At 45.1% G+C, this 13,908-nt stretch overlaps 2 protein-coding genes across 4 annotated transcripts in view; both read right to left on the reverse strand.

The window, feature by feature from the left end:
• SOS1 (SOS Ras/Rac guanine nucleotide exchange factor 1) overlaps positions 1-2,239 on the reverse strand; it is a 43,268-nt gene extending 41,029 nt beyond the window's left edge. The window contains exon 1 of the mRNA XM_064709317.1: positions 2,096-2,239. Within this exon, the coding sequence (XP_064565387.1) occupies positions 2,096-2,182 (87 nt within the window). The 5' untranslated portion in view covers positions 2,183-2,239. The remainder of the gene's footprint in view (positions 1-2,095) is intronic.
• Positions 2,240-5,201: 2,962 nt separating this feature from the next.
• The window catches only part of MAP4K3 (mitogen-activated protein kinase kinase kinase kinase 3), a 65,662-nt gene continuing 56,955 nt past the window's right edge, over positions 5,202-13,908 (reverse strand). For all 3 annotated transcript variants that reach the window (XM_064709322.1, XM_064709321.1, XM_064709320.1), the window contains 5 exons: positions 13,210-13,278; positions 13,004-13,096; positions 11,320-11,390; positions 8,790-8,845; positions 5,202-6,698 (listed from right to left, as the gene is read on the reverse strand). In XM_064709322.1, the coding sequence (XP_064565392.1) occupies positions 6,611-6,698; positions 8,790-8,845; positions 11,320-11,390; positions 13,004-13,096; positions 13,210-13,278 (377 nt within the window). In that variant the 3' untranslated portion in view covers positions 5,202-6,610. The remainder of the gene's footprint in view (positions 6,699-8,789; positions 8,846-11,319; positions 11,391-13,003; positions 13,097-13,209; positions 13,279-13,908) is intronic.

Raw genomic sequence — 13,908 nt, forward strand, 5'->3', positions numbered from 1 at the left:
GAGAATGAGTGTCAGGATCTGGTCAGCTAAGGGAGAAGTGAAGGAAAGGTTCTCCTCCAAACTAGCTTCCAAAAATCTGGCTCTCCTGAGACTGCAATGCTCTGGCAATTCAGCAGAGTCACAAGGCACCAGCTGCCCTCCAGGACAGTCCTGCCCTTTGACCCCACCGGGAATTGCTGCCACCCTCTGCACTTCACCAGTGCCAGTGCTGGCCTGCAGGTGCAGCTCAGGGCTCCCCAAGGGGTCACTGACTGCAGTGCTGCACCTGCCTTGAGAGCCACGACAGGGGACTGAACACCTCAAGGCAAGGGGTGACAGGTTCACTACTTTAGGGGCCTTTATCAGGGCAAAACACCCTGCTCAAAACTATCTGTACCTCTGTCACATTAGGAAAATATACAATGTGGTTTGTCCATTAATGAAAAACACAGTAAGATAATAATTTAAAATTTTCGTCTGTCATTTAGTTTTGCTGTAACTCAAGTATTTGGCTCCTCAGTGAAGCTGGTGACAATCTGGACAGATTCTTTATTTCTGTCTTTACAAAAACAGCAGTAGGAAGCAGCCTGAGAGAAGGTAAGAAACAGGTGGTGATCTCAGGGAAAGCAGAGGTCAAAAGAGCCAACACCTGCCAGACAGTCACAAGTTTCAGTGTGAAGCCTTCAGAACTAACTCCACCTGCCTCCTGTCACCCCTGCACCCACAAAGAGAAACACAGCAGACAAAATCAAGACAAACTGTACCTTGCAGGGTCAGCTCATCATCCTTGGTAGCTTGTCCTCATTGGCCTTCTCCTCAGATTGCAGAATTCCTTTTCCCACTGTAGAATTCATCCAACTCCTTCAGGAAGCATCTTTAAAGCAGGGTGACTCCATGAATGGCTTGTCCACTAGGAAGAAATCTGGCACTTCAGATGTTACAAATTATCCCAAAGTTTTAATGCTTGCTTGCTTTGAATCCTCACTCTGTGTACTCCAGTTGTCAGCACTGAGACTCTTTCCAAATCTGACAAACATTTGCTGCACCATGGAATAAACCATCCTCCAAAGGAACAAGCTCTCTGTGGCTGGGACCTTGGGTAGCTCCAGTTTCCAAACAGGCTTCAGTTGGATGGGTGTCCAAGTGCTCACAAGCACCACAAGTGTGGTTAGTGCTGAAGTTTCAAGGAAGCAACTATCCAGGGATAAGAAATTAACAGCATGTGCTACAGATGAGACAAGCAAAAAGACTTCCAAGAACTGGACAAAGCCACACAACGCTGGAGAGCTCAGAGAGCATGCCCAGAGAAGAGAGGCAGTACACTGCAAGGGGAAATCAGGAAGAAATACTGCATGGGTACAACTGCAGCACCCGAGAGCTCTCGAGCAGCCCAAGGAAGGAGCCTCTCAGGCAAAAGTTGCAGTTAATCACTGTAACCAAACAGCAACTCAGAAAGTGTTGCCGGGCAGGACTAAACCATGTGAAGTTCTGCAATCTGAAGCCAGCTCAGGTAACAGTGTCAGAAAACTTGTTTCTTAAGCCTCTACTTTCTGGGTTCAGGATGGAAGAGGAGCCCTCACAATTTTTTCCTCTCTTCCGAATAAATTCTTTCCACACCACAGGCACAAGCCTCACCGTCCTGAGGGAGCAAGACTTGCTAGTTTGTCCTGATTAAGCCTTCTCAGCAAAAAGGTATTTAAACTACGAGAAGGTTAACTAAAAGCCATTAGACACGAACACTAATTAGCAAAAATTCTCTCAGGAGCTGCTCAAAACAATCCCCCCACTATTCCCAGTCGTGTCACCAAGGGAGACCGGCAGCAACCCGCGGCAGCACCACTCGCGTCCCTCCGGGCCGAGGGGGGACAGGACTCGGCGTCCATCACACGGCTTTTATCTGCACGGCTCCGTCTGTCAGAGCATCGCCCGGGGCGGCTGCCGGGCCCCTCGGCCCGGGGCACCCACCGCGGCAGCCGCCGAGCTGCGGGACGGCGCCCACCGACCCCCGGCAGCCCCGGAGCCGCTTCCGGAGCGCGGGGAGCCCCGTGGCCCGCCCGGCGCCCAGCCCGACCCCGCGGCCGGGCCCCTGGGGCGCGGGCACCCGGCCGCCCCTCACCTTCTTGAGGGCGGGCACCAGCAGCCCCCGCCACTTGGGCGCGTTCTCCTCGCTGAAGAACTCGTAGAGCAGCGCCTGCGCCTGCATGGTGCCGCCGGGGCGGGCCGGGCGGGCCGGGAGCCGCGCGGGAGGGCCGGCGGCGCTCAGCGGGAGCCCCGGCGCTCCCCCGCCGCCGGCGGGGGCGGCAGGCCCGCAGCGGCGGGGGGGGGCGGCGGCTGCCGCATTCCCCGCCCCGGCTCGCGGGGGAGGCCGCGGGGGCGGCGGGGGGGGCGCGCGGCGGGACGGGGGTCGCGCGCGGGCCGCGAGGGGCGGGGTCGGAGCGCGAGCGCCGCCGCCTCCCCGGTCCCGTCCTCGCCCGCTCCGTCGGCGGCCGCGGCGCATGCGCGGAGCGGCGGCGCCCCGCGTCCCCCGCGCCTGCGCCCCGCCACGCGCGGCTGCGGCCTTCCTGGCGGAAGTGACTCCGGGGGCGGGCCGGCCGCGCGCGCCCCCTGCCGGCGGGAGGGCGAATGGGCGATCCTGGAACCGCTGGTGGTCGGGACGGGCGGGGATGGGTCGGTGTGGGACACACGGGGATGGATGGGGCTGGGATGCACGGGGATGAATCGGGCTGGGACACGCGGGGATGGATCAGTGTGGGACAAGTGGGGATGGATCGGTGTGGGATACATGGGGGTGGATCGGGCTGGGACACGCGGGGATGGATTGATGTGGGACACACGGGGATGGATTCGGCTGAGACAAGAAATTGGACAAATATTCCAGAAGGCCTTGTGTGGATAGAGAAGGAGCTCTTGGACAAGCTCAGACACCAAAAGGAGGCCTATGGAGGGTGAGAGCAGGAGCTGAAGCCTGGCAGGAATACAGAGAGGTTGTCCCAGCAGCCAGGGATCAGGTTAGAGGAGGTAAAGCTCTGAGAGAATTAAACATGGCCAGGGACATCAAGGAGAAGAAGAAAAGCTTCTGCAGGTGTGTGGGTGATAAAAGGAACACTAGGAAAAATGAGGACCCTCTCTGGAAGGAAAGGGAAGATGTGATTACCTGAGACGTGGCAAAGGCTGAGGTGCTCAATGCCTTTTTTCCCGTCTCCACCAGGATGTGCTCCAGCCACACTGCCCGAGCTGCAGAAGGGAAAGGCAGGGACTGGGGGACTGAAGAGTCACCTGCTGGAGAAGATCGGATTCAAGGCTATCTAAAGCACCTGAAGGTGCACAAGCCCATGGGACCTGATGAGATGTATCCACACATCCTAAAGGAACCGGTGTCTCTCTCCCCATACAAATTTCTACAGCTTCTTTTACACCACTCATATATGACACAGGCCTTCCTGTATTAGGTGTGTTTCCTTGGAGGGAAGCAAGAGGTTTGGGCACATTCCCTGTTTTTACCAGCTATTTTCCCATGCAATCCTTCAAAAGCCAGCAGGGCTATTGCCAAAGCTGAACCCTGTGGGGTGTAAGGAATGTCCCCTGCCTGGGGGACACATCCATCCCCACCAGTGCTCACGGCATTGCTGGGCTCCCTCAGCCCCACTGCAAGCTCCCTGTGGCAAAGCTGCATGCAGCCAGCACTGTGCTTCACCTTGCATAGCCCTTGCTTTCAGTTCAGGGCTGTGGGATGCAGAATTTGAATCTGAACCCCCTCTTTTTTATGCCACCAGATCCAGTTTCTGACACAGGCAGGCAGCACTTCATGGAGATGGGCAGGTAAAAGATAAAAGCAGTGTTCATTGCCCTGTGATCCCAGCTTCCAGGAGCACTTGTGTAACACACACAGTGCCACTGCTTCCTTTGTTCCCTGCAAGAAGGCTCAATTTGGGCCAAGGCCCACGCTCAGCCCCTGCACTGATCAGATTTGGCTGCCAGCCTGGTGATGCCTGATCCTGCGGTGACATCAACCCTCCTGCCTGCCAGCAGCTCCTTCCAATTGCTAGGAGCCAGCATGGAAGGGACCAGGAGGAGGAAAAGGGAAGCACAGAGGTGGTTGGAGGAGCTGCGTCCATCATCCATGGCAGAGGCCTTGCTGTAACCTCATTGTGCCTGTGATGGTTTCCTGGCTCTGACTGGGCTCCCAGCAGTCAGCCACACACTGATCCCAGTCCTACACCAGGATTCCAGTTATAAGCTCCTAGCAGGCATGGCTCAGGAGAACTTTAGTTCAAGGCAGCTTCAGGTCTAGCAAAGGAGACCTTTTGATTTACCAGACACCCAGGCTCCTGGGCTCAGCTGTCAGCAGAGCAGGCAAGCAGCCTGAGATGTGGGAAAGGCACGTTTGTGGCACAAACCCCAAATCCTGCAACAGGACAATTCCTCAAAAAAAGCAGGAACTCTTCACTTCTTATCTTCAAGGCTGGAGAGCAGCATGGGAAAAACAAAGCTGTTCTGATTATACCAATAGACTGGAAACATGCCCTAGCACAATGCTCCCTTTTTCCCACGTGCTGCTGCTCTGTCCTCTATCTTTAGCCCTTCCAGCTGCATCCCTGCATGCATGCTCGTACCAAAAATGCCCAAGCAGAGTAAAAACCAGTAGCCCTTAACCTCTGGTGGCTATAATTCAGCAATGGCCTGGGGAACCTGGCCCCAGCTGCTGCAGGACCCCCCAGGAGGAAGCACATTCACAGCACATCAGCTGTAGTGCACTCTGCTAAATCTGAGTGACTTTCTGCACGTCCAAGTGAGGAACAGTCCACAGGACACAGGATGGAAATTGCCCTTGGGGATTTCACAAGGGTGCTGTGAAACACACACAACTTCTCAGCTTTTCTGAGAACTCAGCTGCTCAGCAGTGAAGCTTGTGCCACCACCTCTTCCCCCACAGGGTGAGGTGACACTCAGGACAAGGAACAGCCATGATGGGGCAGCAGAAGCAGTGAGCTTGAGGCCCACAGGCAGAAAAATAAACCTGCTGAAAAAAAACCCCATCAGTTTTGCAAGTGGGACAGCAGGAAATGGAGGGAAGAAACCACACAAGGTGGAATTTGGAAAGACTTAGCTCAAGTCTACATGTCTAAATTTTGCCCAAAGGTCAAAAGGGTATTGATGCCAACCCAAACTGAGTGGAGCTCCAGCAACCTCTGCTCATACATTCAGAGACGCCCGGCTTCTGTGTTTGGCACAACAATTTAATAGCAGAATTGAAAACTCAGTATGTTCCATTTTAGTCTTATGTGGAAAATCAGTGCAGGTGATAATCTAATTGTACAACAACATGTTAAAAAAATTTATTTTACATTATATACATTAGGGAACATATTTCAAAGCATTACCCATCACAACAATAACGCAGGCCATAAATCACTTTTAATTTAGTTTGGTTTTAGTGTATATTATCACAATAAAATATAAAGAACATATACAAAAAAAGGAGTCAAATGTGTGCATTTTGCTTAAAACTTGGCATTTACACACTCCATTGGAAAATAGCAATCAAAAATACTTCTGATCAAAACTAAGTTCCCGTGATGCGTAGTAACCATTGTATTGTTTCAATGAGGTAGTAACTAAATTTTGGCCATGTGTTAACATCCTAAAATCAAGAAAAGTGTGAAAATGGTTATAAGGCCAAAAAAAAAAAAAAAAGTCAAAATGGCAACATCTCTGAGCCATTTCCACAATGTGGAATGTTGCTCCTTTTCACTGTGATATGAAACTATTTAGTAAGACAAACAGTAATAACTACTTTTTATCATTGTATACACTAATAATTCAAACACCTATTGCAGAATTACAGCCAGGTACCACTAGTCTGGGAATGACACCCATCCATAAGGTATTGTTTTCAAGCATAGAGAAGTAATCATAAGGAAAGTTTTAATTAAATATAAAAATACAGGTGTTTAACTGGTTTGTTTCACAAAGGAATCTACCCAAATAAAAAAAAAAGGAACTTTGAAGCCCAAGTCATATCCACAAAGTCACAGCTTACCTTTGTGACTAAATACATCACATCTCAATACATTGTGCAAACATGAACACCAGTGTGTTGTATTGAAATTAAAACAAGATTGTAATCTGATTACAGCCTTGGTTACAATTTCTAAAAGTTAATATTTATTTGTATTAGTAAATTACATATAATAAAATACAATAGTGTTGCTAAATGTACTATATTTGTTACTAGAATCCCACTTTATAATAAACACATGAGACGTCCTTATAATAGTACCCCGATTTAATTTCTGCATCCTCAGTGACTTTTACATCTGTACAGGTAAGACACTTGTACTTAACAGGAGGACCTCTATCTACAGAAAGTCAGTGTAGGGCTTCAGCAAGAAGTTTCACTGAAAAATACTGCATATGTACAAAGATTACATAACAGTAAATTAAGCACTTCTGTGGTATCATAATGCTTCTGTGTCCATACCACAAACAATTCTCATCTTCCTCTCATGCCACAATAAATTATAAAGTAACTGAAGTGGGGTTACTGCAGCTTTTGTGCAATTCCAGCCAGTCACGAGTGCTGCTGCAGCAGGAGTGTTCTCCTCACAGTGAGCTGTGCCACGTGCTGCTCTCAGTAGCTGTTCTCATGCCCTGCCAGGATGTACAAATTGCTGTTGGCTGTCGGGTTGTCCGTCGGCCTGCTCTCCAGCACCACCACCCTAACATGGAAATTTAAAAAGCCACAGTGTCAAGTGTCCTTCATTTAAAAATAACCCCGGGTTTAATTCAATATTCTTTCCTAGGATCCATCTGATTGGTTGTTATTTCTCTTTCCCTGGATGCCTTTAGTCCAAAAGCCCCTCAAACCAATGCCAATCTCTAAGCAAGCTCCCAGTTTTATCCAGACAAGGTCTCCAAGGATCTCCCAGAGCCTCTCTGGGCTCCTGCTACAGTGTTGAACCATCCTCACCAACCATGTTTATCCCTTTTATGCAGCTGGAAATTCCCTTGCTGCAATGTATCCCTGTTGCCTCTCATCCTTTTAGTGGGGGTCCATCACTCCCCTACTGGGCTTGTGCTTTCCTGGAGCTTTGCAAAGTGAACCCATTCATCAGGCTCCAATTCTGAAAGCTGTTTTCCTGCTTGATTCTTGCCACAGGAATCACAGATGAACAAAGCTGATTGTTCTGTGAGCACCTCTAGTTAATCTCTGAGCCTGTGTAACCTAATGCACAGAAACTTCCTCCAGCTCTGAAAGTTGTAGGGACAAAAATTTGCAGGCAAAGAGAATCCTCAAGGAAAGGACTACTATGTGAAGAGTCTTTACTCTTACTTTTTCTGGCCACCCACTTTTGGCCATCACTGGATACAAGAGACTGGGTTACATGGGCCTGCAACTGCAAAGATCATCAGGGGTGTCCTAGACCAGACCTTTCTCTTCAAAGAAGAGAAATTAGCCATCACAATTTTGTTTCACAAACTATTTAAATTTTTGTCATCAGGCAAGAACTGCTAACATTGCCAAACAGACCAAGACGTTCATGATTGACTTCTCCTCCACAAACACCCTGAACTGAAGGCAGATTTTTTGTGGGAAACTCAAATCCCTCTTGTGGAATTAGACACGGAAGTCTGCTTGCTGCAAAACTAAAAAACCTGAAAAAACCCTGACCTCTACTCAATGTGCTCCACAAAGGGAATGACACCTTGTGCAATGAAGCAATTCTCTGCCCGTGAGGAGAAAGCAACACATAAGCTTTTATTAGACTGCCTTCAGGGCTTTTGCTTCTCAGAACACCAGCTCCTATGAACTGCCTAGGACAGGACTCCTGTTACTGGAAAAAGGCTTCACACTCAACACAAAACAGAACAGAGCTTCAAGGAAAAAAGTATATGAAGAAACTGGAATTAATGTTTGCTGCAGAGTAAACTCTTTAAACATTATCTTAGACCTGAAAACTATCACAGCAAGCCAGAAATAGATGGGAGCACATTTGGGGAAGAGGACATTCTTACAAGGCAATTTTTTGCAATGTCATTCTAAGATTCCACATGGGTTTACTGCAAGCAGCGTAAACAGAGGCAATTCTCAAAAGAAAAGTTAAAGCCTATCTTTGCAGTTCTTGTGAATTCATTGCTGGTGAAACTGTCAGATCAGCATGCACTCCCCTGAAGACAAAACAGCTGCTGCTTCTGTGGCTCTTACAGAAGTACAAAGTTCAACACCAGGGCAGAGAAAGTTAAGGAAGTCAGTGACACTCCTAAAACAGCACTTGGGTCACACAGACAGGTCCCAAAAGCAGATGCCACAGAACAGCTACACCAGGAGCTATCAAGAGCTCCTACAAGACCTGAACTGTCATGTTGGGAGAAGAACTGGTAAATTTCCTTTCTGGGGTGAAAGTGAGATATTTAAATTTTTAAGTATTTTTTACACACTTATCTTGAGAAGCAGATTTGATGAGCTACTGCTGCAGAACATCTGAAAGTAAAGATTTCACCAAGCTAAACAAAAGAATTACAATACAAAACTGAAAACACTCCTGGAAATTGTGACTGCAGCCAAGGAAAAGCTTCTTGCCTGGCTGAGCACTTCTGGAAGTTCACAAACACTTTCAAAGGTTTTTACTTTTTTAAATTTAAGAAAGAGAAAAGTAAAAGTGAAGAACTGGAAGGGAGACATGTGTACAAAGGAATGTCTAAGATGACTAAAAAAGAATTTGCAAGAAACATGCAAAATAACTTTTACAAGGTAGGAGAACACATATTATTCATTTATTTTAGTGTGCCCTGTTTACTTCTCATCTTACCTGTCAGAACCCAGAAGCCTGAATATCCTTGTATTATCAGAAATTTCTTGTGTGATCTAGACAATAAAAAGAAATATTTACATGTTAAGAGCACAAGTGTTTTCATTTTGTATTTAACATTAGTCAAGAGAAAAGAATTGACTGTGACTGATGTTAACAAATGACTACCAATTAAAATCCAATAGAGATTATAATGCAACTGTCACTTTTAACTAAGATATAAAAGTTTTCTGTAATTCCTCTCACATTACATGAATTCCTCTGGTAGCCACTGCAAGCAGAACAGCAGGGCTCAGCTCGGTACTTGAGTTACCAGTGTCACTATAGAGTGTATATCCAAAAATGGGTCAGGCAAATCACACATAAAACACATTTTGTTGAAATGCTGAATTATAGTAAGAATGCATTAAGTTCACATTCTGAAAACCTTAGCAGAGAAGCAATCTAATTGGTGGTACTTAGGCCCACTGCAAAAAGAAAACTTCATCTTCTGACATTTCAGATGAGTGCAACAGACCCAACAGAAAGGTCTGTTCTGTTGTCACTGTCCTTGTGTGATACACCTTTATGATCATAGGAATATCAAAGCACCCAGAAAATCACCCTGTTCATTAATGAAGTCAACCAAAGCCTGGTGCATACTCCAAAGGGTATTTCATCACTTTGTGATCAGGCAGTGCTGTTTACAAAGCTCCTCTTCTACACAGCCGGATTTCACACTCTTGAGGAAAGTAGACATACTTATCTCCTTCCCAGACCCTAGTAATGTTAGTTGACCTACTGAATTCCCTTCTGGTGCAGAGAACTTGCAAGAGAATTTTAATTCACAGCAATGATATCCTTCACTTTTCCAAGAAAATTAATTTCTACTTTCTGTGAAGCTAAGGCTCTACAATCTTTGCCCAAATTTTGAACTTCTTGTGTCAGAATTCACAGTTCCCTCTTTCATTTTTCACACTTGATCAAACCACGGCAGAAGGTCACAGCTGTGGAAGGAAATAACTTTGCAAGCAGGTCAAGTCATCCCCAATTGGGCCAACTGTATTAGAATAGGGAGTCTGAACTAATGATGTCCTCAAAGAAAGAAATGCTGCAAGTTAAGTCAGTCAGCTTTTTGCCCCATGCTGAGGGACAACAACTTCCTACTTACTATGTAGCACAAAATTTCCCCCAAAGTAACAAATATGATGGTCAAGACCTGAGCCTGGCACTGAAGGCTTTCCATATTACAGCAGAAAATACATTTATTTCTTTTAGCTGCAGCTATTGGGACAGCTAGTAGAGATAAGGAATTTTAAAAGGCTCAAAATCTTACCCTAGATGTGTTCTACAGAAAAAAAGTTCTAGGTGGCTTGCTTTTCTGTCAACAGCCCAGTTCTGCTTTCAGTTCTTTATTTAGGTTCTGGCTTTGGCTTGACAGCAACAAAGCAAGCCAGTGTCCCTGACATAAACAACAAGATGCATCCATTTGGGCTGCAGCACACTGGGACATGGCCTCTCCCAGCTGGAGCAGAGCCACTGAGTGCTCCCCCAATGGGTAGAGCAATGCACAAATGCCACAATAAACATCTGCACCTTGGAAATGAGAAGCAGTCTGACTCCAGCCTTTGGTTCACACAGAGCAAGCTCACTGTTAGCACAGACTGGGTCAGCTGAGGCTTTGTGCAATTCAATGTAGTGCTGGAACAATGTGGGATATCTAAGCTTGGTGAGGTGTGACTGTATGTGTACCTTAAAATACAATTAGTCATAATGAGCTCGATTTCTCAGCCAATGAAACACTGATGGAACAACTGGTAATATTTGCAAATATTTATTAATAACCAAATTAATTAAATTCCTACAAAGTACAGCATTTTCACTAACAAGTGCACAATGTTTGCAGCAACGAAAAAAAAAACTATTGCGGAAGGTAGTTATAATGGTTTAACTCTGTCTAAAAATCACATCAAATGGGCTAAAAAAGTGACTACAAGGAGATTTTAGGAAAAAAAAACAAGCCAACCATGTTTAGGTCTATCTGGTATTTTTCTACTGAAGATGGAAAAATATTTCTTGTGAAAGCTGGGCAATTCTTCAAAGTATTTGTAAGCCAAGAGAACATGGAAGAGACTAAAAAACATCAGGCAACTCATTTGACACTGTGACAAAAAGTTGAAGTTTAGCAGTGGAACCACTGGCAAAGCCCAGATTTTTGCATCCATATGTGAGAGGCTAAGGAACTGACAGTGGTCTTCAAAGCAATTTAAGGTGAATATTAATATCACCAAGAATTAGACTTGGATATTTTCTGTGGCATCTTGGCCTGGTCCCTTGTTTCTGCTTTGCTTGTCAGATGTGAGGGGGTTCTTGTACAGCTCCACCAATGCCTTAGAGCTTATGAAACAAGGTTAGAATGAGACTCCAGCTCCTATGTCTAACCTAGGAAGTTACTGAAATGTTTCACTCTTTTTCAGACAACAGCATTGTGCATTTCTCCTCCATGTGGCTTACATTAGAGCCAGAATTTAAAGTAAAATGTAGTACTCACCTCATTTGATCTAAAGCTCCTTCCTTGCATGCCATGTTTCCAGAATGCTAACACACTGTCTTGTAGACAGACTGGTAAGAAAGAACACTGGAATCAGTTTTGAGGCATAAACTCTACCCTTGCTTTTAAGGCCAAAAGCACAAGACTATAGTTTTGAAATCTGTACATGTGTGTTCCATTGTATGACATCCACCCACTCAGACAGCAGAATGTCTCCCAGAAATCACTGACCCTGCCTCAAAAGTAGCTGCATTTATGTATTTATTTGTTTAATGAGCAGGGTTTAAAAACATTCCCACCTAACCAGAAAATATTTTAAATGTCTAGTCCTAAATGTGTAATTTTCTTTGAACAGGAAATCCCTTTAATACTTGCAGACAATATATATGGAATTTTAACAGAAAAGTTCCAAGAATGTCTTTGGAGACACTGCCAGAACAGTAAAGGCCATTGGAAGCTCATTTTGTGATAAGCAGGGTGAGGACCACAGTACATGCAGAGGTCCCAGAGCAAGAAACTCCAACTACATTGAATTCTTCTTTTCCCTCCATTCCAAATCATCAAGAGCCATAAAAGTAATGTTTTCAGTGGCCACGTTTTCTCTTCCTCTTCTCTGTGGGAGGTTATCTTTGGACAATCTGAAACTTTTAAGTTTCTCCTCAGAAATAAACTCCCTGCAACTTCTGATGATTTTAGAACCCATTGCTCCTTCTCTTCTGCTGCTACCCTTCATGTGTGCACACATCCCTCCTACCCCTCTTTCAACAGCAGGTGGTGCAATCCAGGTATGTAATTACTGGACAACTGCCAAAATAATCTCTTCTTTCTGTTTCACAAATTTAATTCATTCAAATTCTACACAAGGAAACAAAATTCATGCAGCCTGTGACATATCATATAATTTAGTCTTTGAGCTGCTTTATAAAAATGGACTGCACAAACACACATGCAAAATGAGTTAGGCATGGGTGATTCAGAGTTTATGTAGGTTGTGTTAAGGTATTCCCTTGGAGGCTAGAAGTCTTCATCATGCTTCCAAGATATTTAGCTTAATCTAAGAAGACTCCAGGATTATTACTCTGTTCCAGTTGTTCCTAGGAAAGCACATGCTGAACCTTTCACTGAGTCTTCTCACACAAAATGAAATGAGTGAGGTAGTGCTCTAAATGCCAAAGACTAAACAGGTAGCATAGCTAATTCTTTACTGTAACATTGAACAAGTTAATCATAGAAGATCTCAAGTTGGAAGCAACTCATAAGGATCACTTAGATCATCATCCAGATGTTGCATGAGGTCTAACAGGCTTGGTCCTGCAACCACTTCTCTGGGGAGCTCAGTCTAGTGATCAATCACCCTCTGAGTGAAATGTATTCTCCTAATATCCAACCTGAATCTTCCACATGCAACTTCACATAAATTCCATGTCCTTACTGCTGGTCATGACCTTTGGCTGCCAGAGCACACTGCTGATTCATCTTCAGCTTGCTATCAATCCCAACCCCCAGATCTCTTTCTGCACAGCTGCTCTCCACCCTCTCATCCCCCAGTTTGTATGCATAACTGGGACTACCCATCCCAGAAGCAGAATCCACCACTTGCTTTTGTTAAATTTCATCCAGACGGTGATTGCCTAACTCTCTGACCTACAGGGATATTCAAGACTAATAATGAAACCCAGCTTACCTATTGATTCAATCTGAAAGTCAAACGTGAGCTCTGACGACAGTTTGCGGCTGGATTTTAACCTGCCTTGCAGATTCACTATTTTTATACAGCCTAGACAATAAACAAGGATATGTTAACCAAGCATTACCATCAATACAGAACATAATTTGAAGACAGACAGTATGCATGTATATGTGGGCATATTTAGTTGATATTAAACTTACAATCCAAACACACCAAAATGGTGTCTCTCTCCAGCTGTGTTACATGGACAACACTTGTCTCCGTAGTGTCTGTAAAAAAATGACAGCCTTAGTTCATAAAAGACATTAGCATGAAATTTGAAATTCAAGTTCTAGAGATTGAGACATTTTGATGGATTAGTGTGTTTTATCTACTTAAAATCATCATCTTACCAGTGACATTACTCTTCTCTTAGAGATGTATGTCCACTTATCCAACATGTTTGCTGTGACAGGAAAACTGAAGCTACAATACTGAAATACGAACTTTATTCAGCCTTTTCTGAGCCATGTCACAAAAGAAAACTGACATTTACATTGTTCTCCATTTATTCTCTCTTGGTACAATTGAATAGTGCTGTGCAAAAAGCCAGATATGTGACTGTCCGCACTATGCTGTTTCACTGCAATTTTCTTCTGTCTTTATTTCTAAATCCTGATAAGGACTTATATACTATTACTTAATTCTTGCTGCTATTTGCAGATTTTCCATCCCCAGATATTCCAAAAATAGGGGCTTATTTCCTTCTCCAAAACCTCAAAAGAAGGGCTTTTTTTTTCTCTTCTAGGTTACAGCTGCAGCAGTCTCCATCACAGCAAATGGGAATTTGACCCACAGGTGAGTAGTGGACATGTCAGCTCAAAAGGGAAGGGTAGTTTCGGTCCGTTTGTTTGTTAACA

The sequence above is a fragment of the Zonotrichia leucophrys genome, chromosome 3 (genome assembly GCF_028769735.1).
Source record: "Zonotrichia leucophrys gambelii isolate GWCS_2022_RI chromosome 3, RI_Zleu_2.0, whole genome shotgun sequence".
Taxonomy (NCBI): domain Eukaryota; kingdom Metazoa; phylum Chordata; class Aves; order Passeriformes; family Passerellidae; genus Zonotrichia; species Zonotrichia leucophrys.